The sequence below is a fragment of the Danio rerio genome, chromosome 6 (genome assembly GCF_052040795.2).
Source record: "Danio rerio strain M-AB ecotype USA chromosome 6, GRCz13ab, whole genome shotgun sequence".
Classification (NCBI taxonomy): Eukaryota; Metazoa; Chordata; class Actinopteri; order Cypriniformes; family Danionidae; genus Danio; species Danio rerio.
In genome coordinates, this window is record NC_141026.1 from 25,699,793 (window position 1) to 25,726,016 (window position 26,224).

General features: G+C 35.3%; 1 protein-coding gene and 1 long non-coding RNA gene across 3 annotated transcripts in view; one reads left to right on the forward strand and one right to left on the reverse strand.

Moving 5' to 3' along the window:
* pik3r5 (phosphoinositide-3-kinase, regulatory subunit 5) overlaps positions 1 to 24,694 on the forward strand; it is a 47,130-nt gene extending 22,436 nt beyond the window's left edge. For both annotated transcript variants that reach the window (XM_087257191.1, XM_087257190.1), the window contains exons 7-18: positions 1,468 to 1,642; positions 2,084 to 2,252; positions 4,769 to 4,837; positions 5,036 to 5,871; positions 11,782 to 11,907; positions 12,230 to 12,361; positions 13,613 to 13,706; positions 16,284 to 16,360; positions 16,481 to 16,574; positions 20,514 to 20,596; positions 21,300 to 21,415; positions 23,216 to 24,694. In XM_087257191.1, coding sequence (XP_087113317.1) covers positions 1,468 to 1,642; positions 2,084 to 2,252; positions 4,769 to 4,837; positions 5,036 to 5,871; positions 11,782 to 11,907; positions 12,230 to 12,361; positions 13,613 to 13,706; positions 16,284 to 16,360; positions 16,481 to 16,574; positions 20,514 to 20,596; positions 21,300 to 21,415; positions 23,216 to 23,363 — 2,119 coding nt within the window. In that variant the 3' untranslated portion in view covers positions 23,364 to 24,694. The remainder of the gene's footprint in view (positions 1 to 1,467; positions 1,643 to 2,083; positions 2,253 to 4,768; positions 4,838 to 5,035; positions 5,872 to 11,781; positions 11,908 to 12,229; positions 12,362 to 13,612; positions 13,707 to 16,283; positions 16,361 to 16,480; positions 16,575 to 20,513; positions 20,597 to 21,299; positions 21,416 to 23,215) is intronic.
* Positions 1 to 26,224, reverse strand: part of LOC147843513 (uncharacterized) — a 721,012-nt gene that overhangs the window by 500,070 nt on the left and 194,718 nt on the right. The gene's annotated exons all lie outside the window — the stretch shown is intronic.

Consider the following 26,224-nt stretch of genomic DNA (forward strand, 5'->3'; position numbering starts at 1 on the left):
CCTTAAAATAGCAAAAATGCATTCTGACATGCCCTGAAAGTGTTTGCGCCCTGCGTTTTGCGCTCTGCGCATGGACCGTCAAAATAGAGCCCATTGTCTTCTTTTCAGAAGTTTTTTAAATGCAAAATATAAAATAAATTATTTTTTATTAAATAATGTAATAAAAAGGTATATTCAAGTTTTTATAACATATTGACAGTAACAAGTCCTACACAGTGGCCAGAGGGCCAGAGAGTCATTCTTCTTGCAGAATAGTGGCCAGGTCACTACATGATGGTAGTGGAAGAAAATGTTTCCTGACTCTCTCCTTCAAAACACCCCAAAGTGGCTCAATAATGTTTAGGTCTGGTCACTGTGCAGGCAATGAGAGATGTTCACACTAAACTATTACAATCTTTAAACCACTCTGTCACTAATCTTGTTCTGTTTATTGGTGTATTATTATCAGGTCTTTTACAATGGTTCGGTAGTCCTTGGCAGTGATGTGCCCATTTAGCACAAGTATAGGGTCCAGGCAATGCCATGATATTGCAGCCCAAACCATAACTGGTCCAGCCCCTTGCTTCACTTGGCATGCAACAGTCTGGGTGATGCGTTTCCTTGGGGGTTCTCTTCACTGTAACTCTCGCGGATGTGGCAGTGACAGTGAAGGTGGACTCATAAACATTACATGTTTCACATTATCCATAGCCCAAGATTTTCACTGCTGGCACCATTGAAACTGACGTTTGGCATTGGCACGATTGACCAAGGGTTTGATTATAGCAGCCCGGCCATATATACTGACCATGTGGAGCTCGCGACAAACAGTTTTGGTAGAAACAGGAGATTTGAGGTGCACATTTAATTCTGCAGTGAGTGGGCAACTTTGGTTTTATATATTATTGGATACAATCCGGGTTAGCGCTCGTACTTGCATTTCAGACATCTTCCTCTTGCGTCCGCAGTTACTTCTGTTGGATGTGATTCATCCTTTTTGGTGGTATGCTGGCATAACCATGGATATTGTGGCTTGGTCTTGGTCACAGACACCAACAATTTGTTCTCTTTTGAACTCTGATTTGTCCCCCATAATGTTGTGTAAATTACAATATATTGAGCAAAACTGTACTATTAGTCTGCTAATTAAACCTTCCCACTCTGCTCTTGCTGGTGGATTGTGCAATCAATGAAGATTGGCCACCAAGCTGAACAAATTTAACCATGAAAGCTCCACCACTAAATTTTCCAGAGTTACAGTTTTGTTGTCCAACAAGTATAGAAAAAAATGCTTTTTATTAAAATTATATTTCTATTTTCTAAAAAAATCTATTTTAAAGATTACTATAGTTGTATTGAAATCAATCAACCAGAAAATAAAGAATGCAAAATCGTTTTGTTCACATTACTGATATGATCAGTCTTTATTTATGTTTGCGCATTTGTGCTTAACTGAAGTGCTGTGTTCTGATGTTTTCTCTGCTGCAGTACGGTGTTCTTGATGAACCCCACCGAGGTGCCCCCTGAGTTCCTGTCTGTGGCGGAGCAGCTCAGTTCCATAGAGGTTTCACAGAGAGAGAGCTGTGTTACGCTCATTAAACACAGCTATCAGTCAGTGCTCGGTACAAAATACCCACTACACACCATCAACAGTGCTCTACAGGTACATCACACTGCATTAACACAGCACAAGATTTTCCTCTATTAAAAGAAAAATGTGCTCTAAAGCTAAAGTTAATAAAAAGTGTGTGCAAGTTAACACGCATTATGTGTGTGTATGTGGGCATGAGCGTATCACTATGTGGGTGTCAGGAAGTGATCTGATTTGGGGGAGGGGATTAATTACTGGATGTGTTAACAAATTACTCATATGTGGGCCGGTGGCTAACGGAGAAGAAATAGACTGATTGAGTGGGAGTGACTAAGGGCTAAAGTTTGGTATTAAGCTTTGCTTGGAAAAAAAAATGCACTGTGAATACGTGTGATTACTCAGAGGTTAAAGTCAGTTTACTTTTGTTTGAACTAGAGCTAAATGTTCGATTTGTAACTCTGTATGAATTGCAGTTACACAAAAGTATAAATGACTATATTTGTTTCTTTTCAGTGCCTTAGCGATGATGAGTTGGCACAGATCATGTCCTCAGTGAGTGACCTATTAGAGTCTGCAGCAGCCATGGTGGATATCGCTAAAGCTCGAAAGCATGTTGAGGGTGGCCTGGAGGTATTGCGAGAAAAACTTGGCATACCATCCTCCAATGGGAAAATGTCAGATGGTACAGTTTCACTTTCTACTGTCAGCCCACCTCACAAATGCTAGCAACCAAAAGAAAGTTGGTTACCAGACTTGTGCCCTACGTATAGTAAATAAGCGATTTTTAAGAATGTGGATGAGGCCCACTAGGGTGCCCTACCAAACTTCTGTAAATAAATTGTGATTTTTGGCATACGTGGTGACCCATACTTGAAATTTGTGCACACACACACACAACGCTGCAGTGTCCAGGGAGCAGTTAGGGAATTAGTGCCATGCTCAAGAGACGAGACTCACCTCAGCCGTAATATTAAAGGTATAATATAATATAATAAAAAATGTATATATATATATATATATATATATATATATATATATATATATATATATATATATATATATATATATACATACACCCACCAACCCGCCAAATGCGGGTAGATTTCAGCTTTGGCGATTAGACAGCCACTCCCACTAGCCACTTTGGCAGGTTGGAAATTATTTTTACATTGTCGTTTTCTTAAAGCAGGGTTCGACAATAAGGATGGCCCAGTATGCATGCAAATGTGATCTTAGAATCGAGAAGCAGCACGACTGACAAAAATAACTGTGTTCGCGCGAGCAAAAGCAGGTGAATACCTTATGAGAGAATGATTACTCGCGTGCACGCGCTCCTGTTTATTTGCGCGAAACAACCGTGTAGCGCAACTGTTGCGATCGGTTCTCTTTGAAATAGACTAGACAAAAAGCCATGCTCATGTAAGCAACAAACCTTTTGTAAGCAGCAGCAGCAGTCACTGCTTTTGTTTTAATTATTCACAGGCACGTGATCATCCTTTCACTTTCCCTTGTCACTAGTGGTATGTTTTTACCTGCTTTCTTTTGCTTACAGTTTTTTTTGTTAATATAGTTTAATTATCATCCTTTACAATAACATTGCTTTAATGGGAGATTAACTCCCCATTTATGTGTAGTAACCACTGATCTGGGACTTTTAGCCAGGACAGATTACTGTGCATATTTTAGATACATGACAATAGATCTTTTTAAATGTCAATTTAAAAAAAAAGAAAAGTTTTGTCGAATAAAAGTGCATTTATACATACATTTGCTTGTTTTGACACATTTAAAATGTGTGGCTAAGAAATAATTATTTCTTTTTGGTGTGGCCAGAGATAAATTTGGTAAATCCTTAACTTTGGGCCTTAAAAAAGTCATGTGCAATAAAAACCAGTTGCAATGCGACAATTTGCTCATGCACAGTAAGCAAGTTTACACACAACACACACAAACAGTAATAAATTAAATAAATGAGGAGGCTTGTGGACAACACAACATCTAAATCAAGTCATTTTAGCATGTCAAAGTCACATTTATTAATACAAAATATATTTTCCAGGCAACAAAATGCGGTATACAGGTGAATTTGGTAGGCTAAATTGTCCGTAGTGTATGAGTGTGTGTGTGAATGTGTGTGTGGATGTTTCCCAGAGGTGGGTTGTGGCTGGAAGGGCATCTGCTGTGTAAAAAACTTGCTGGATAAGTTTGCGGTTCGTTCCGCTGTGGCGACTCCGGATTAATAAAGGGACTAAGCGGACAAGAAAATGAATATATATATATATATATATATATATATATATATATATATATATATATATATATATATATATATATATATATATATCTCCGTCTGATGCAAATCAGAGCTCTGCTGGTCTTTATTCTGTTAAAAAAATGACTGGATGTTGTTTGTCCTGCCTATTACACCCAACTATTTGCCACAAATTATAAAAAATGACATAAACCATTGATTCTGAGTTGTAATCGCTTATTAATTATTTCAGTTTAGGCAAAGCTGACAGAAATTAAAATGGCTGAATAGAACATACATTAACCTGCATAGTAATCAAAAGATGGCACTAAAAAGTCAAAAACAGCCAGCAGCAAGGTAACAGACAAGCATATACTGTAAATATGGATGTGAGTGTATTCTGTGTATTCATTTATTCGTTTTTTATTTTTTAAATAGCCCACCTTGGAATGTGTGCTTTAAAAAGCATAAAAAGTCTTACATTTTTACTTGAAAACAGTGATTTGTAAACAGTGTAAATCCTAAATAATTTTGTACAGTTTTATATTTTTGGATTATACAATTTCATAAATATTTTGATTGAACTGAATAAACCCCCTATATTAATATTTCCCAGAAGTATGAAAGCTGTTACAGCAACAATCTCCCTATTAAACACCTTTGAAATATTTGGATATCCACACTCTTTGAATCATGTAAACCTATGGTCTGTGTCTTATAGAGTTTGATGGTTGTTGCTTGGTAACGTACTACCTTTTTTGTTTGTCTGGGCATCAGTAGTCCATATTACCTGGCGCCAACTCTTAGAAACCAAAACAAGATGAATGACCAACATAAAGCAATACAACTGATGGCCTGTTTTTTTTCCATTTGTGAAACAGTGGTGTGTTTGCTTTGGACAGGTTTAGTGATTAATGGGAGAGATTTTGTTGTGTTTGTGTCACTAGGGGTTCTTCAGACGCTCGGCCTTCCAGCAGCAAAATGCTACACCTTCCATTGGGACAAGGATAATTTTGGTAGGACATAGAAAGCCAGTTCTTTTTTTTATGCCCTGACCTCATTCAAACATTTGTTTGCCTATTTCAGAAGTATAAACAATTGAAGATTGATTTCCAGTCAGTTTGATTTAGTTTAATTTGTCATGACTTGGAAGTTAGTCCTTCAGCCAATAGTGGCCCGCTGAGTCATGATTTTCCATCTTTTTTTTCTTCTAGATGTTTTAAATGACATTCTAGACATTGAGTCTGAATTGACATTATCTCAAACGTCTGAGAGCATGGAGGAAGATGATGTGGACAATGTTGATGTGGAAGATGATGAATATGATGACTTGGAAGATGTTTGCACTGACTATCGGGCCTCTACGTTCTCCACTGTCTCCTCTCTCTCCACGGCCTCTAAAGACTCCATGTTCTCCACACTGTCAGTTGCTTCTTCAGAATGTTCTCCCCTGTCAACGCTTTCATCTTCATCTCAAGCTTCGGGGACAGACAGTGACTTCTGTGAGGATGTAGAGGATGACAGTTCAAGCACAGTATCTCCGTCTAAGACCAAAAACAGTGGCCGACTTTCAAAGCGCATCTCACGATTCTTTAAACCTCGCAGCAGCAACTCTCTCTGTCGAGCCAAGAGCCTTGGCAGCCCGGAGGCTAAAGAATTAGTGGTGGCAGTCCGCTCTAAGAGATCCAATTCTCTACCCCAGCAGGTTCATCTACGTAGCTCTGACTTCGGGTTCCCAGTAATACCCCTATCTCAGCTCCAATATGTTTGCTACAGAAGGAGACCTATTCTGAGTACAGATGACGAAGAAGGGCCAACAGGGGCCACTTTGCTTAGAGTGGTGGTGTTTGGGGCAGATCATGTGGCAGGGAGGCTCGCCCGAGCCTATAGTAGTCTGAGGAAAAGAGAAAGAGACTGTCCACACCTGACCAAAGCTTTCAGGATGAAGTTTTTCTTTGTACCTGTGAGGAGGGATACAGCCCCAGTCAACTCGAGGAGGTCCTCTCTGCAGCTCTCAGCAAGTCCACTGAAAACAGCCATCTCAACCACAGTAAGTGAAAGTATGACATTTAAAGGTGCAATAGGAGATCTTAAGAAATGCTAATGTTAGCATAATAACCCTAAAAGTCAACATCGCACCCTGCAATTCGCCATCTAAAGTCACACCTTATGAATGCGCTCTAGACAACATCACTATAAAACATTATGTAACATTGACATAATACAACTCCTGATTACAATCTCAAACTTCAAAAAGAAGGAAGGTTGTTTGCCTTCCATTCTCTGGCTGAACTGTATCCATGATCACGCAGATGACATAATCCTTTATGTGCAAAAAAGGTGTGCAGATATATGCAATTAAATATTTTGACATGCATGTAGGGCAGCCTATTGTAAGGCTCGGGTCAAAAGTTTTGATTGGACTAGATTTCATTGGTCCTACACCTTCCACACAATATTAAAATACATGTAAATACATTTGGACCTCTTAGCAGGTTTCCCGCCCAATTGGGCAGTATTGAATTTGATGTGGGTAAAAAAATGGCATTGGTGAATGGTTTTTAGGGTTGGGCCATGTTGACCAATTTGGCATCTTACGATGTTTAATGTGAAGCATCACGATGGAGTATAGCATCATTGTCATAGGCAGCCGTAAATTAATTATTTACAAATAATTAATTAACTTTTAACAAGTTAATTATTTGTAGCCTACTCTTTCAACTGCCTGACCCACATGGTCTTTGTTTTACTTATAACCAAATCATAAATAAATAAAGATAAGTTACACACAAATGACCACTTGTCAATCACTTTATCCGTGGGACTCTTTCATGAATAGCCAGAGTGATCTGTGTCGTTATAATGTCGTCAACAAACCTGGTTGGTAAAAAGGTGCACAACCAACAGGATCCAACCAACAGTATCTGAGGTTTTCGATAAAATTACTAAGTACATGCGTGAAAGCAAAAGATTGAAGCAGTGTACTGATGCTGTGACACGTTACCTGATAGATAAAAAAAAAAACGCTGAGTGGTTAGATAGAGACCACATTAATTAAATATCATCTTTAACAACTATAATGAGACACGATCCAGCTATACATCCTTGATAAACTGTGCAACGTGCACTGCTCTCGGGTTTTTTGTTTAAAGCACCTGCTTACTGCAGGAGCTCAGATGTGCGCATACACTGCAGCACGAGACAAAGATTGTGTGTGTGTGTGTGATCACGTGATGTCCGTTTTCAGAAGTATAGTGTGGAAGGAGGGCTTTTCAGAAGTGCTTTAGGTGAAACACCAGTGTGGACGTGGATCATTTTCGTTTTCATTCTAAAATGTCATTTTAAAACTAAAGCCTCCTTTCCACTGCACACGACAAGCGACAGACCGGAAGTCATTCATTTCCAATGGAGAGTTGGAGGATCCGAATTGAGCTGCGGATCTGTTGAAATAGTTGACTCCTGCGACTAGACTGTATGCAACCAACCAGCTGGATGTCATGTATTCCAGTGTTGTCCAAGCAGGTCCGAGATGAAAAATAGTTGTTTTTTTTGTTATTATTTCATTAAGAAAAAAGTCTATATTCGAAAAAAAAAAACAATTCTATTTATAAATGAGTAATACAAGACGTATTAGGCTTAAGATGTATTAGTGTAAACAGGGCTGTGTGTATTTTTCATGAGCGGATTGCAGCTACGATGGGGGCGAGGTGGAGAATCGCGATGCCGGCTCAGCATCGTGATGTCTATCGGCCTTCAGCGATGGATGATGGCATCATCTATTGACCCAACCCTATCGGTTTTGAAATGGAACTCTTATATGCAACTTAGTTAACATAATTTAACGGTGCGCTCCCTTCAGTTAGTGGTGACCAGTGTAGAGCCCAAACTGCGTGGGCCCATCCGCAAGAGGAGGTGAAAGAAAGTTCTTTCAAAATCTGACTCCCTGGACAAATCTGCCTCCCCTATGCGTGCACACGTATCATGCAGCACCTGCAGTTAAACTCATAGCAGTTTATCATAACACTTTATCGATTGTTTTTTTTTTTTTCTGCAATTGACAGCAAGAACAAACATAGAGGTGTTGACAAGCAGCACCTAATTATGTTCAAAAGAATTAAATGGGATGAATTTATACCCTGTTTCGAGAGTAAAACATACTCTAAATGTTAGTGTAATATACACAATATTAAGTGCTGTGTGTTGGTGTGATGGGGCAGTGTGGTTGGTTGCTGTATGGTTAAAAAATAGGACAGTTAAAGTAACTAAGTTAATTAAAAAAAATCTAATATTTTGGGCAGTTTTTTGTGCGTTTGGAGGGGTTTTGGGCTGGATTTAGGCTGAATACTGTGATTGGTATAATGATGAAAGTATACTTTCAACCAACATGACAAACAATGTTTCTAAAAACAATCACCTATTCCACCTTTAAGCCTGAAATGTACTTTGTTTTTGATTAATTCTGTCATCCACATAGTATGTAGCCTACTGTGTTGAGACAATCATAATCAGTTCTTAGGTAAATGGGCCATGTATTTAATTGATCCATAAAGTTAGCTGGATCACAGAATGCCAACACTGGCTCACAGTTTAAAATAAATGGAAGTAATGGAACATCAAAAATCTATAGGTGATGCATCATGCAGCAATAATACATGTTTATTGTTTTTATGTTAGGGTGGATTGAAAGATTCCTACTACTCAAAGTTTTCATCGTTAATAATTTTATTAGAAAGGAATAACAAAGACACTTAATAAAATTAAGCTTTCTGGTATGAATTTGTTATCTACCTGTGTTTTATCATGATAGATGTACTTATGGTATACTGTACATGAGAAATATCATACGGGTAGCAGTGTGATATGGCTGTATATTGGCACTGGTGGGAGACATGTTGGCACGAGGTCGCAGGCTGAGTAGCTTAGTGTCACACCAGTGCTGATATACAGCTATATCGCTCTGCTACGGGTGTAATTTTGCATTTATACAACACTTTGACGGCATAATCGTGTATGTAAAAAAGAAAATCAAACACTGAAAGTCTCAAAAATCCTTTTGTATGAGGAACTACGTTCTTCTGCCATTCATTCATCATCACCAAACCATGACAAATTCACCAACATCACTTCAGAGCTAGAATTTGAATCATTCTCTACCGTAATGTCTGAAGTGATGACAAAACAGGTGATTTTGCAGACATTTTAAGATTATAAGGCTAAACAGCATGAAAAGCCATCAGTCTAGAGAGATTTCTCAGTATTTCTCTGTTGCAATCATAATATCACAATAAATAACCCCGAAATAGCCAAAGCAGTGCAAACACTACCAGATTACTGTTTTGCTTGGTGGTATTGTTTTGATTCTGGTGGTCGCTCTTGAATTTTATTTTTTTTGCTTGCATGCTTGCAGCAGTTAGCCATTTACAGTACATAGTCATCACCACATCAATCAATCATTTCAGTTTCATGAGTGGTTTTTGTATTCTGTACATTTGCATTGCATTTTGCAGATGCAAAAGTGGCAATCACTTCTAAAGCTTTCAGTGTATACAGGGGTAGGCCTATCCCAATAATCAATATATCAACTTATCACACAACACATGGACATGGTCTTAATCATTTGTGGTGATCCAACCTTACTTTAAAAATAATGTCAGGAACATTTTAGCATATTGTGCAGCCTTCGTCATCTCATCCAATTTTTGCTGGAGGTTTCAGTGTCTGCATTGTTAAAAAACACTATAGGATTTAAAGTGTTATAGTATTTACTCTAAAATTTATTTATCTGGCACTTTTTTTAACATTAATTTTTACATTCTGGTTCCAATCTTAATTATAGACTTGTTAAAAATTGCTATAATTATATAAAAAAATTCTTAAGAATAAAAATATCTATCAGTTTTCTATTGCCGACTGAATATTGTCCCTTATAGGCAAGTGTCAAGTCAAGTGTATATTTATGTTGTTTATTGTTTAATTCATTATTTAAGATACAGATAAGAACAAACTATTTTTTACTATTTAAAGGGCTGAACACCCCACACATATTCTATTGAAAACCTTTGGGGGGGACCAAGTGTTAATCAGAGGACTTAAACTTAAGCAATTCATGCAACTTATTTTTAAACTTCAAACCAATTTTTTGATTTGATGGCTAACTTGAAATTCTGTTTCAGATAGGTTAGCTAGACAATCTGGCTAGTACGTTTCAACAAACTGTCACATAATGTTTAAGAATTAAAGCTCAAGAATCTGAATGTAGTAAAAAGTTCTTATCAGACAAAGTATTTATCAGAGTCTAAATAATTTGTATTTGCCAAGTGTGTACAAACACAACCCTACTGAAAAAAATAGCTTAAACCAGCCTAGGCTGGATGGCTGGTTTTAGCTGGATGAACAGTCTGGTTTTAGAGGGGTTTTGACCATTTCCAGGCTGGTTTCCGGCCATTTACAGCCTTGTCTTAGCTGGTCAGGCTGGGAGATGACCAGCTAAGAACAGCTTGACCAGCCTAGCCAGGCTGAGAGCCCAGCCAAAACCAGCTATGTCCAGCTTAAACCAGGCTGGTCAAGCTGGTTTTAGCTAGATTCAGCGGCTCATTTACCAGCCTGACCAGCTAAGGCTAAGAGCGTTTTTTTCAGCAGGGACGGGATTTGTGTTTTTCAGGAACTCTGCATGTATACATACATGGAGATTTCACTTGTATTTAATATCATCCGCTTGCGATCAGGTTGACAAAAACGTTTGAAATGTATAATTTAGCAACAGATTAAAATTCTACTATAATTTGCTTACCCTTCACTTGTCAACTATTTTGAAAATGCTAAAAACTGGTAGCCATTGACTTCCATAGTACTTTATAGAACTACTATGTCAGTGGCTTCTGGTTTCCAATGTTCTTCAAAATATTTTTTTATTTCATAAAGATTTAGAACCACTTAAGTTTGAGTAAATGTTCAGGATCAGGATTTTTGAGGCTGGTACGAGTACCGATTCCTTGTCATTGTGATCGATCGATATGAGGTATTGATTGTGATGCTTCATTATCGATAAAGCACATATTCCCTCAAAGTATAATACTTAAGAAAAGATCTTGCCTTACCTAAGAAAATAAATAATGTTGCATATAATCCCTTAAACATGTCTCTCACAACCATTTAGTGTGGACAGAAGCAGCTTCACAGAGCAAAATAGATAAAACAGATTTAAAAATGATTGACAATGCAGTTTAGAACCATTGCAAATGATGGAACTGTCATTTAACATGTCTCACTGAGGAAAAAGTTTGGAGAAGTTAAAATGCACACCTATAAATATATGAGTTCTTTATTAAAAGGAAATAGGCCTATAAACCTCTGTTTATTGCAATAAGCATTTTACAAAAAGTTATATCTATTCATTTAACCTAACAACTGTAATGCTTAAAACATTAATGTGCCTCTCGCGATCTGTTCTCTTGCTCATCCTCTCTTGTCGCCATGATTTGCTGGTCTCTTGGAGCAGCTATGAATATGTGAGAGACTCACGGAGCTTTCAGCAGAGGTTATATGGTTGGATGAGGCACTAGTCAAAGCATCTCAAAACACTTGATATACAATGGTTGGAACCATGAGAACCATCACTCGCACAATAAATGCCAATAATTAGTTTAAAACAGAGGTCACACCACATCTGTATGTATTTTAGATGCTGTGTTTGGAGTGCAGCATTTCTCTTCTCACTTGTTGTAGCACTTACGGGTGAGCATGTGCATCTCCTCGTTGTGTAAACCATTCTAAAAATCAGAAACAAACATTTGCGATCGGTTCATGAGATTGGCCAGATTGGCGTGCACGAATCGGGTCATAAAATGTGATTATTGGCCGATATCGCTCTCTAGCCGATCGATTGGAGCTTCCCTAATTTAGTAGACAAACTTTCCTTTTAATAACAGTTTTAACAGGTAGATTATTAATTTGTCAACAGGATCTCTGTGTGAACGGGATGGAGGACAGCACTAATGACATTGCGAATCTGCTGGGAATGCTGGATCCCTGGTATGAGCGTAACACTCTAAGCCTTATGGAACTTCCCGTCAATGTGGTGTGCCAGGTGAGACTCTCTCATTCATACAGACTCATTCACTAGAAAAGAGATTGCGTGCATAATACCCAAATTACCAATAAGGAGAACAAACATCAGTTAATCTTTTGTTATATGGCAAGCAGTTTTTGGCAGGACACGCACATCACACACGCACACAAACAAAACCACATCCCATAAAACCACTCATTTGAGGAACTTAAATGTGTGAAAGTGTGTTTTTAATTGTTTAGATTATTACCATGGTCAATGAAAAAAAAAAAAAAAACATTTCCTGTTCAGTTGACGATTGATGAAACTATACTCACTTCAAATGTTCTTGTCTTTGCAGCAAACATCAAAGATTGATTCAGACTTGTCTGAGGGCACTGGTGAGGAACGTTTACCAATATTTGCAGACCTGGTGCTCTATTACTGCCGCCATGCTGCCCGTCCTGCACTCATTCAGCTCTATCAAGCAGAGGTGAATAAAAACACAATTTCCTCAGTCAGGGGCAGAATCAAAACTATATGAAATTTGCATACACTTATAAATCTGTCAAAATCAATATGGAGTGCACACATTTTGTGTTTAAATATAAGTTTTTACAAAAAATTTAAATTAAGCTAAACTTAGGTAAAACATTTACAAAGAGTGGTGAAGAAGGTATTGTTGTTGCTTGGTGTCAAAGGGATAGTTCAGTCAAAAATGAAAATTGTCATAATTTTTGCATTTTTTAAATCATTGCATTTAAACAAAAAGAGTTATTGAGCAGATATGTTTATTAAAATAATATTTAAGTTACCAAACATATTTAGAAAGATAAAACAATTAAATTCAAGCAAAATATTGAAAAAAAATTCAAACAAAATTTCAACAAAATGTATTTATTATTTATTTATTTATTTATTGCTTCTTCTACTTTAAGTTTTTATTTAATGTTTTTCTATAACATAAATTTGAGTGTACTAGTTTTTGGACCATTATCATAAGTTTTTTTGTTAGATAAGCTCCAGATTTGGCTTCAGTACTGACTAATCTAATGTATTTGCACAAAGATAATATTGTAAAGCTTCCTATTAAAAAATAGATTTGTGAGGGGTGTACTTATATATGCTTAGCACTGTACATTTGACCATTGACTTCCATTATGTTCTTTCCTACTGTTACACCTGGCTCAAAGATGTAACAATAAGGGAGACGACATTCTAACACAATTGAAAAAAAAACACAATCAAAACATTAGTATCAGTAGGTCAAATCTATGTAAACAGATGCGGTAAGTGTTGTCAGTGCTAGTGTGTGGATGCAAAACAAAACATATGCCCAAAGTGAAGCACAGTTCTGGCCAACTGCCCAAAAAATTAAGGAACAGAGACCCTGGCAAACTCTCGCACTTTGTTTAAATAAAAGTGATGACAACTTACAACAGACAAAAAGATACAAATTACAAACCAAAATACTGCAATCCTAACACTACTATGGCTGTAAATGGAAATCATTTTCTAACATTCTTCAAAATATTGTCTTGTGTTTAAAAAACAAACAAACGAGCTCATGAATCACTTGAGGATCATTTCTTTTTTTTTTTTTTTATGTGTCAAGTATTATTTAACTTTTAACAATTACAATCTTGCATTCATCATTTCTGGGCGTTTTTGTAACTTGTCTTATATTACCATGATGTAATCCAGTGATTTCACACACACATTGAATTCTTTCTATTTGCTGTAGTTCACACTAGCTGGAGGAGTAAGACGGACTGAAGTATTTATTCACTCTCTGGAACTGGGCCACACAGCTGGTACAAGAGCAATCAAGGCCATGGGTGAGTGTAGAAACCAACACTTCAGTTTAAAAGCTGTATGTATGAAGCAACCTAGAGTCAAATTTTAGTCTTAAGTGTGTCAAAACTTTAAGAATAATGTAAGTTTACTTTTATTCTTTGTAAGAGTAATTCATGGTTATCGTCTACAGTTATTTAAACTGTAACTTGTTGTTTGGTGGGATTTGTATATTGAAGAGGTAGTGATAAAAAAGTACATTGTATACGTGTACAGTGATGACAAAAGTCATTCTGTTCTATTCTATTCTATTCTATTCTATTCTATTCTATTCTATTCTATTCTATTCTATTCTATTCTATTCTATTCTATTCAAAAGGTTTTTAAGCACTAAGACTACACCTTCAATTATTCCTCCCCTACAGAGGAGAAGATTGAACTCTTTTTTTTTAACAATGAATATATGTTGGAATAATATAATGAGAGGGATTTTCTGATGGTTCTTCCAATGAAGCAGGAATCATGATTTGCACATAAAGGATTTCTTTTTCATTTTCAAAAAAATACACTTGACAAAACAGATATTAAATGAAATTAAATTAAATGAAATTAAATTAAACGACCCAAACCAAACTAAAAACCTACAAACTAAAACCTGGCCATTAGATCACAGGGACAGCTCCACTTTGAAACTATCTGAGGGGTCAATCACATTTTAACACAAACAAATAAATAAAATAATTAATTCAAAAAATTATTCAAAGCAAGTAATAATAATAATAGTTGCTATTGTTTATATAGCTCTTTTCCGCACCCTCAAAGCGCTTTAAGTGGACAAATTTGGCCAGGATGCCAGGGTTAAACCCCTACTCCTTTTTCAAAAGACATCCTGGGAGAAATAAACAATATACTTCATGTATTGTGTTTGCATGTATTGTGCTTTTACCTCAATCATGAAAAATAAACAATAAAATTCTTGCTCGATGTAATTCGCCATTCACTTGCACACACTCAAGTAAATAGAAAGTTAGGAGCTATACAGTAAATGACTTTGAGCATAAACAAATATGCAAAAGAAAATACACATTTACTGAAGGAAAAATAATCAAGAAATAAATGAATACACATAAAAACATGTAACCTTATTGAATAAACATTTAAACCCTTTAAATTAAGTTAACTTAAATCAGAATCTTTAAATGTAAACTCTGCTCTCACAGATTTGATAAAAAGATACAAGCTTGACCATCAAGGTTTCGTTTTTGTTACTGTTTGTGCGCATTTGCTTTAGTTTGCATTTTATTTATTCCATATCCTGAAAAAAATATTCTTGTCAAATATGTTGCTTTAAACTTATTTTTTATAAAATAAATAAATTAAGTAAAATTAAATATAATAATAATAAACCACAAATATCACAGATGTATCACGAACTCCGCTGTTCTTTATTTGCTCTTGCCTGATTGACTGATGATTATTAAAGAGCGAGAACACAATTTCAGCATAATACATATTTAATATGTAAAATACACAATATTTGTCTAAATTGTACACATGAATAAAGTAGGTTTACAATGAAAACAATCCAAAACAACACCAAAGAAATTACTAACCTTGTCAGAATTATCTTTTATTATCTTCTTTCATTTGAATGGTTTGCAACTTTCCAGGCTTTCCTTTTAAATACAAACGTGAGTGTGATTTAGAAATGCCGTGAATCATTAGCTTAATTGGTTAAATAAACATTTGTCCATTTAATGAATGTGTTTAAATGTGTTGCATAATTAAATAATTGGATTGTGTGTAAAATAAATTCATGCACTCATTTGTAATGTCTTTGCACATATTGCTCAATTTTATTTTATTTTATTTTATTTTGTATTTAATAAAGTAAATGCAATGTCTTGAATGAATGGTGTCTTTCTGCTGTGCCTTCATCCACTTAGGCACACTCATGGCTAATTCAGGGGTCAAAATTGTAGTCCTTAGTTCATAACACTTACTGTAAGTGTCTCCTCTGTCAGCACAAGATCACGCTTAAACTTTACAGAAAGTTGCTTTTAGCTTTTTATAAATGTCTATTCTCTAAGAAAAGACCAACTTCTTACAGAGAATTTATTTTTTACTTACAGTAAGTTAAAGATTAAGAACATCTCTGAGAAGTTTTATACATGCCAGTCCCAGATCTTTATTCTTATTAATGATGATTTGCATTTTATTGTAGTTTATTGTCTGTGTTCAACCCTGTTAAATCACCCTTCCATGAAGCTGTCTGCTGTGTTTCTCATATAGAGCTCATGTCAGAACAGTGCATGACGTGTTGAATCGCTGACACAAGTCATGCAAAAGCACTTTTAGTGTGTGTTGTTCAGTGCAACTTGCTGTAATCTGCACAAATAACAGAAGTTAGTTTTTTTCTTGGTAGCATATCTTCACTTCTCAGAATTTATTTTGGAGGACCAGAAGTCATTTTAAATTAGACTAACCAAAAATTTTCTTTTTTCTTTTTTTTTTTTTTTTTTTTTTTAAGGAAGAAGAACATTTCAGATCCTGTTATAATAGCTGTGCTGTGTTTTGCTTTAGTTGATATGTATTCTTTGTTTCTGTTACTATATTTTTAGGAGCTGCAAGTAAGAGATTTGGCATTGATGGAGATCGTGAGGCTGTTCCTTTGTCGCTGGAAATAACGTATAACAGAGTATGAACCATTCCAGTGTTTTAATGAATTTGTTTTTAGATGGCATTTGATTTTATGTTTAATTTAAATGCAAACCATTCAAATCCAATGCATTCTTTTTTCTGTTTTCTTTACCTTCAGATACATATCAGTGGCAGAAGTCAGAAGACAAGGACAGAGAAGTCCTGTACCTCTATAAACCTGCAAAAAGCCTGTAGGAATTCAGAGGAACTAGGTAGAAAATAATATTTATATCATTACTGACAGAACTTTAAAATAACTTTTTTAATTATGGACAGTTTGCATGACAATGCAATCGATTCCTTTGTATGGTTTTTAGGGAGTTCATTAATCCATTTTGATAAATGATAATCCTGTTTAAATTTTCCATGCGTTAAATGATTTTTCAAAGACAACTGGTTGATGCTAATGGTTTTAAATATTTAATTAGTCCAAATAACCCTCCACCAATCAGAGAATATAAAAACAAACACACACACACACACACACACACACACACACACACACACACACACACACACACACACACACACACACACACACACACACACACACAAACACACACACACACACACACACACACACACACACACACACACACACACACACACACACACACACACACACACACACACACACACACACACATCTATTACACACACTCTATTAAGTACACAGTTGTGTTTAGGACTTTTAGTTAGTGTTATGATTTTATTTATTTATTTTCATGTATTGGATTATATATTTTTGGCTTTAAAAATTAGTGATTTAACATATAGAATGACTTTTCTTTAATTATAACTCTTACAAGTATTAAAATAATAGTTTTTTATTACATTAGGGATAAAGGTATGGATAATATATAGTTCAGTATAGGTATAGGTATGTATATATATATATATATATTAGGGTTGGGCATCTAAGCTATAATGCCGATCCGATACGCATCTCGATACAAAGAATACGATCCGATATATTAGCGATACATTTGTGACATATTGCGATGCAACACGATACGATTCACACCCATATCACGATACGATGCGATATTTCAGCACTAACTAATTAAATCAAGTTTATGAGATTATGTAAAAGAGGATGCTGTGCCATTGAATGAGTTTGATTATTTATAAACCAAGCAAAACCAAGACTTTTTTTTTACAAACTGGCTTTTCTCTCAGAGCCAGAGTGTCAGTTTACAGTAGAGGGCCATTTTAGAACATATAGCACATATTATTTAAGTATTTTCAAGATAAACAGAATGTATAAGTGCAATATATATTAAAAAAAATATGTATATATTTGCACTCTTTCAACATAAATAAAATTAGCATTGCACAACAAGAATTGTGATTTAACTTTTCAACTATGAAAACAAGTTTTACAAAGATATATTTTGCCACTGATTATTCAAAACTTAAGGTTGTGAACTAGCAGTGTTATGCTGCTTTGAAACATCACTGTCACTGTAAACAACAGGCTAATAAAAATATAACAAACCAGCAATCTTCTTGCTGTGAGGTGGTCAAACTACCCACTGTGCCACCGTGACACCCAATTATTTTTATCATTATTATTATTAATTTTATTATTATTATAATTAAATAAAAATTAACAGGAGGAGGTGTTTAAAACCTTCGTTCTCCGTGACACTAGGCTGAATATCTTTGCAGATGAACAATGCAATAGCATTCGTTATTGGCGTAGAGCGAGCAGAACTGTTGCGCATGGAAAAAAAAAAAACTTGCAATGCTTTTCTCACCACTTTTGGAGCTGGTTGAAGCAGTGCGAAAGCCGGGGATGCAGATACACTGGAAGATGCTTCCACAACAACACCGTGGCGCCGCTTCAAGTGAGATATAGTCATACTGCCCGCGTATTTACAGATGCGCGGCACATTTTGCAAATTGCATCTGTCCTGTCATGTCGTCCATCCTTAAATCCATAATGTTGCTGGCCATACTTTAGATTTAAAACTCAGTGGGGAATAAAATGTTTGTTTTGCTTTTCGCGCTTTCTGAGGGCGCACCACTAGCTTCATCCGCACACCTGATACACTGAGTTGTAGTGTGTGCACATCCGCAAATCCGTTGCTAAGGCTTACTTTATGTAGGTCGATTAAATTATGCGCCAAAAACAGGTTGACAACACTTGTTAATAAATAAAAAATGCATTCTATATTAAAAATATAAGCTGTATCTCGGAAAAATCGATGCATCTCGCAAAAACCGATGCATCTCGATTTGCTTCCAAAATTTCATTCATCCTCTGCTGCTCAACCGATGCACTCGCATCGTGAACGCGCATAACCGCGTATCGATACATATCGGTTAATCTTCCCATCCCTAATATATATATATAGTTGAAGTCATAATTATTAGCCCTCTTGAATTATTTGCCCCTTGGATATTTTTCTCCCAATTTCTGTTTAACAGAGAGATTTTTTCAACATTTCTAAACATAATAGTTGTAATAACTGATTTATTTTATCTTTGTAAAATACAATATTTAACTACATATTTTTCAAGATACTTTTATTCAGCTTAGCGCAATCAACTATATTAATTAGGTTAATTAGGCAAGTTAGAGTAATTAGACAAGTCATTGTATAATTATGTTTTTTGTGGACAATCAGAAAAAATATATTGCTTAAGAGGGCTAATAATATTGACCTTAATAGTTTAAAAAAAAAACGCTTTTATTCTAGCTGAAATAAAACAAACAAGGGGCCGATCACACCGAGTGCGCTTTTTGCATTGAAAACTTTTTTGAATGATTTACTTACGGCCGCACGCGTTTTGCATGCTTATGTGCCCTGCGTGCCTCATGTATTTATCGCCTGCTGCACCTCATGTTTTTGCCACTGCATTTAAAAAAAGGCAATTCTAAGCAGAAAAAGCACATTACGTCAATCACGTGTTTTTCAATCTCCAATCAAATAAAAGCAGAGGCGGGGTTTCCTTTGAGGTGACTGCAGTGTTCTTGTTGTCAAGACAACTACAGAGACTTTTGAAGATAGAGGAGAGACTTGTGCTTGCCTTTTTGAGTCATCCGGTGCTATATGACTCGCAAATCTTGAATTTCACAAAATAATTAAATATTAAAATTATACCAATATCAAAAGCAAAACTCTCGCACAATACCCAGCTGGTTCAGTCGTTGCCTAGCGACATAAAAAGTAAACCGGGTTCCTTTTTTTGTTGTCAGCAAAAAAGGCATTGTGGTGCCCCTTGCGTTTTCAGAACGGAAAAGTGTGTTCAGTGTGATCAGCCCCTAGGACTTTCTCCAGAAGAAAAAATAAATACTGTGAAAAAATCCTTGCTCTGTTAAACATAATTTGGGAAATAATAAAAAATGTAAAAAATGCTGCAAATCTTCACAACGCAAACACATTTAAAAAAAAAACGTGCTGCACTTTCTCACAGTGCAAACGATTAATAAAATGCGATGCATTTTCACACAACGTAAACATTTAAGGAAAAATTTTCTCACAACACAATGGAAATGTTTCAAGGAGATGTTAAAATTTGACTGACCCGGCTATTTAGGTTATGGTTATTTAGGCTAATAAATACCAAAGACAAGGGAATTGGGATATTAAGATAAACAAACAAAAAACTCACCTTTCAGAGATCACCTACAACTTCACTGAGCAACAGACACGCACAACAGTGTCCATCACGTTTCTGGGTCCCCTTGTGTTCCACTCTTTTTGTTGTGGGAAAATGCAGCATGTTTTATCAATGTTTGTATTGTGGGAAAATGCAGCATGTTTTTAGTGTGTATGCATTGTGAGAATTTGCAGCTCATGTGCTGTCAAACTGATAAAGATCTTAATTTTTTTTGCAATTGCATGTGTTTTCTTAAATTTCTGCACATTAAGCTCTCTCGGCCACCATAGATAATTGAATCATTGACTATAAAAATATTTTTTTATTTCTGTCATTACTGAATGTAAACTGTGTCAGGCCTGCAACATTGTACAAGCAGTTTCACGTATAACAAAGTCTGAAAAGGGTCTCAAGAGCATAACTTCCTGTTTAATCTAGTTTCAATGGCAAAACTAGCTAAGTGGATTCAAGTGTAATAACAAAAACGTACTTTAGATTGCATACAACAGTCACAAATGTCTCATTCTTTTCTTTTTCTTTAGATTCTAAAATGGAGTGTCTTCGTTTGACAATGACCGAAGTGTTGAAGAGACAAAACTCTAAATCAAAGAAAGGCTACAATCAGGTGAGCAGGAAGGATGTATAGGAGAAAGCTGAGCTGTGGTTTAAACAGCACGAAACAAACGTAGCGTAAACCTACAGTTGCTTCTCGTGTGGTTTTTGCAGAAATTTTAGCAGGCGACAAACATTTTTTTTTTGTTTTTGTATTTTTTTTTTCTTACCAAGAGCAACATTATAGTTGTTTGTTTACCAGTTTCTATAGCACATTTCATGTTTTTACACCTTTGAGATTTTTGGTGTCAGTTGTACTTTCATTTTAGTGTCAGTGGTTACTTTTGGGTTCAGTTACACCACACGCTGACTGTATCTCCTCTTGTTTCCTATTATTTGGAAAGAGAAGATGATGCAAATGTTTGAATTAAATTACTGTAATGCTGTTTTATCCTTCTGTAGATTTAGCAAACTACAGGGGTTTTCTAAACTCAATCCTGGAGGGCCGGTGTCCTGGGTAATTTAGCCCCAACTTCAATCAAACACACCTGAACCAGCTATTTAAGCTCTTACTAAATATACTGGAAACTTCCTGGCAGGTGTGTTAAAGCAAGTTAGAGCTAAACTCAGCAGGGCATCGGCCCTCCAGGAATGAGTTTGGACACCCCTAGCATATTAGATGGCACATTAAGCACATTTATTTTGACAAATACAAACATTACTTGAGAAGCTGCACTTTTATTGCTTTATTGAATTATCATTGTTTTGCTTTACAGCAACTGACTACCACAGAGGTAAAAGTGGATAAGGTTCAGGTTAGTGGAACTTGCAACACCACCTTCGCAGTTTGTCTGGACCAAGATGAGAAGAAAATTTTACAGAGTGTGATGAGGTAAAGCTTGTTTTTAATTTTCTTTTTGTATCTTGTATTTTGGATGAAAAGGAAATATATATATATATATATATATATATATATATATATATATATATATATATATATATATATATATATATATATATATATATATATTTTCTGCATCTGTGACCCAATGTGGTTTAGTTAAGTAGCACCATACTATACGATATGTTACGAAAAAATAAATAGAAATGAACAAATGAAGAATAAGGGAGAGTGCTGCCTCCAGACCCAGAATTATCAGACAACACATTGTTGATCAAATTTGTTATCATCATCAGGTAATCATTTATGTTTATTTTTTAATCCGAAAAATAAAAATAAATAAACGAATTAATAAATATATATATATATATATATATATATATATATATATATATATATATATATATATATATATATATATATATATATATATATATATATATATATATATATATATATATATATATTTATATATATATATATATATGGAATGGTTCTTTTGTTAAAGTTGACCAGTGACTTAAAGATTTACTTATCTGTTGGAATTTAATTAAAATCTAGTATGTATCAATACAAGAGGGGAAGGAAAATTCAGGAACGAGAGCTAAACCAAAGTCTATCCTGGGCCTTTTTCTTCAGATTGCAGAGTTTGTGTTGTTTTATTACAGGGCACATTTTAATTCTGAGTAAAATCCATCCCTCCAAACTGAAAAAGCATACTTATTCTGACCTTTACTTGTTAAATTATGTAAAAGAATATGATTATACTACTACGATTATACTAATACGATTCTACTACATTTCTTGTGCATTAGTTGTTAATTTTTGTTCAAAATATGCATAAGAATATTTTAACACTTCATGACATTACAGTGGGTATCTTCTTTGAATATTTAAAATTTTAAGATTAATTATTATTATTAATTCATTCATTAGCTTTCCGGCTTAGTCCCTTTAGTAATCAGAAGGTCACCACAGCGGAATGAAACGCCAGCTCATCCAGCAAATGTTTTACGTAGAGGATGCCCTTCTAGCCACAGCCCAACACTAGGATTATTCATTCATTCATTTTCTTTTCGGCTTATTCCCTTTATTATTCTGGGGTTGATACAGTGGAATGAACCACCAACTTATCCCGCACGTTTTTACGCAGCGGATACCCTTCCAGCCACCACCCATCTCTGGGAAACATCCACATACACTTATTCACACTCATACACTATAGACAATTTAGCATGTCTTTAGACTGCGGGGAAAACCGGAGCACCCGGAGGAAACCCACGAGAAAGCAGGGAGAACATGCAAACTCCACACAGAAACGCCAACTGACCTAGCCGAAGCTCGAACCAGCGACCTTCTTGCTGTGAGGCGACAGCACTGCCTACTACGCCACTGCGTCGCCTGAACCAACTATTCCAGAATATGTTTTACGCAGCAGATGCCCTTCCAGCCTCAACCCAGTACAGGGAATCACCCATACATCTTGCGCAAACACACAAGCTCATCTACGCCTCACTAAGTTTATTATTATTATTATTATTATTATTATTATTATTATTATTATTATTATTATTATTATGGAAAGTTAAAATTGAACAAGAAACAAAAAGGATATTTTATCCAATATAAATAAATAAATAGATAGATAGATAGATAGACAGACAGACAGACAGACAGACAGACAGACAGACAGACAGACAGACAGACAGACAGACAGACAAACTGTTTATTAATACCATTGTCATAGAGCACTTTAACAGTGGCCCAAACAATCTGTTTCATGCTCTGCAGGTGTGAGGTGTCAGTGTGTTATAAGCCGGACAGTTCAACTGACTGGACGAGAGGAAGAGTGTTTTCATCACAGACGCAGCTTCTTCAGCCCACATTCTGCTCTCTGCTGTGTCTCCCTGTGGCCACTTTTAGCGGACCTCAACCCTGAACCTCCAGCCTGACAGAAGCCTCAAGTCTGGTTTAAAGGCCCATCACAATCAGCTTTCCACTTTTGATAACATTCTGCACAAGGATGATGGATGAAAATATGGATATTTTGTCATCACAATTTTTGGATTATTGGACCAGAAGTAACTCTTTTGCCTACTGTTCGGTACACCTACTGAATATAATCTGGTGGATACACGTTTGTTGACTTTTGAATAACATCAGGTTATGAGTCATCCTTGAAAGTTTTGGTACTTCTGAATGGGATGTTAATACAGGATTGATTTGTAACTGGGGCTGTTATGCATCCAACTGTAACCAGAATACTTATTAATGCACATATTACCCAGCATCTGAATAAGCACAATTAAATAGATTGTTTGTGTATATGATGTAATTATTTTATGTAGCTTTAATCAAAATTCTCAGGAAATACATGTAATGTTTTGCAATATTTTTTATTATTTAAACTTGTTTCTGTCATGGATTCAGTTGTGGATCCTAAAAAATTAGAGATTATTATTGTATATATAGTTGTATGTCTTTTTTCCCTTGACTTTATATCATTCTGAATCTTGCCTTTCTCAATACCTCTTGTTGTAGTTGGACTGGTTGGCCAACAGAGGGCCTCCTTAACCAGTCGTAGAGCTGGCAGTATAAAAAAAATACAAGACCGCTCCGTCAGTACACTGTAATACAGGTGCAGTTTGTATGTGAAACAAACTGAAACCTTTCTTTCTTTCTTTCTTTCCTTTTTTCTTTCCTTCTTTTTTTCTTTCTTTCTTTCTTTCTTTCTTTCTTTCTTTCTTTCTTTCTTTCAAAATATATGTGCGTGTCATTTCTTTAAAATGATCAGAATAACTGTCAAAAGCAATCATTTTCCTTTCTGATTGTTTAATAAACACTTAAAACTGTATATTTTAGTAAAAGATATGTACATATGTAGGTGTTTTTAATAAAAAAAAAAATAACATTTGAGCAAATCGAGAGGATTTCTCTAGCTGGCAGTCCAGACTGTTGTTGTTGTCATTTTTTATAGAAACATTCCACGTATCCTTTTACTACATTTTGTTGTGACAACATTTTAGAAAGTGTGTTGTAGGTACAGATCTGCGCTACTAAAATGTTATTCATGACTGTTCAAAATTAACAACTATCAACAAAATGCCTTATTATTATTGTTGTTGTTGTTTTGTGATTCTGTCATCATGGAGAATTAAATGGTACTTTTAATGTGACTTCATTCATATTCATAAGGTGCAGTCTTTGTCTTTATCTATTTGTATATTGTAACACGTCAAATTAAATAAAATCACTTTCAACATATTCACAGTATGGTTGCATAATGAGTGTTATTAGATGAGTATTAGCAGATGTAAATACACATTTCACTTTTTTTTATCTTATTCTATTTTTTTAGACCTTTCACAAAGACTTTAAATGTTTGCTTTCGGTTCTTTCACTGTCCTACAGGTTAGAGGCATTCTTATGATCAAATGTCAGGTTAATATCTAAACAATGACGTCTCTGTCTGCTAAATCAACAAATCTAGCATGTTCCTTGAAAAGGCCTGTTTTGCTTGGGGTGTTTACAGTTTGAACTGTTAGCCTGTTCAAGATATTATCGAAGAACGTGAAAAAATGTCACAAGATAACTGTGGCTATTAAAAAAGCCACTGAGGGAAATCATCGGCACATATTGGATTATGCCAGTTATGATCAAGTTCTACTAGGGATAAATAGTCACTTTGTCAATAAGAAATATAAGAAATATATTAAGTATAAAAACCTAATAAATAAGAAATATTTCTAACAAGTTTAGATCTGAATGCCACCTTTATTTATAGTAACAAGCTTGTTTATTGACATTTCTTAAATGTTTGAGACTTGTGAATGTGTGATGTGCAGAGACATTTTATTACATATCAGGATTGTAAAATACATTTATGGAACCTTGCTTCTGCCGCTGAACAAAATAAGAAAAATAAAATCTATTGGGACTTGCCTATTTTCAGGATTCTGTTTGATTTTGGATTGTGTAATTAATTTCATTTTAAAAAACTTTTCCTTAATTTTGTGAACATATTTAAGACAAGCTATCAGTCCACTCATGAGGAGTGTTTCTGCAGATGTCATTGTTCTGCCCATTATAAAATAGTTTTGCGAAATACTAATATTCAGTAAAGAAACACCATACACAGCTTGAAATGGCATGATGCAACGTGAGAATATAACAACAAAATATAATGAACTAAAAAATAATAGATTATTAGAATTACAATTACTTGTGTTTTACTTTATTCAGTGATTTGGTGGTTAGTGTGGTTGCCTCACAGACAGAGAGCTGGTTTGAATACCAGTTTAGCCAAGTTCCCTGTCTGTGTGTGTAGAGTTTGCTCTGCTTGTGTTTCTTGTATTAAATTATTTGTTTGTTCTCTGTTTCGTTGGATTATACACTTTTTCCCTGCTGAAAAAGAAACAGCATATAATGCTGGTAAGGTTGGTAAACTAGTCACTGGTAAGTTTTGATGCTGGACTATATTGCTGGTTCTTTGCAGGTAACTCTCATGCAGTACTAGAACATAAGTTGGTATTCTTTTTTTTTTTGCTCTCATGCATTATTAGTAGGGATGTAACGGTATCAGAATTTCACGGTACGGTAATACCTCGGTATGAATGTCACTGTACGGTATTTATTGAATCATTTACAGGAAAAAACAAAACTTATGAAAATACTCCAAAAAAGTGCCAAAAGTGTCAATGACATACAAATTAGTCATCTATCTGTAAGCTTTGAAACAGGAACTTCAATTTTAATAACAAAAAAATATTAAACCATGTAAAAAAATTAAGTTTCAATTTA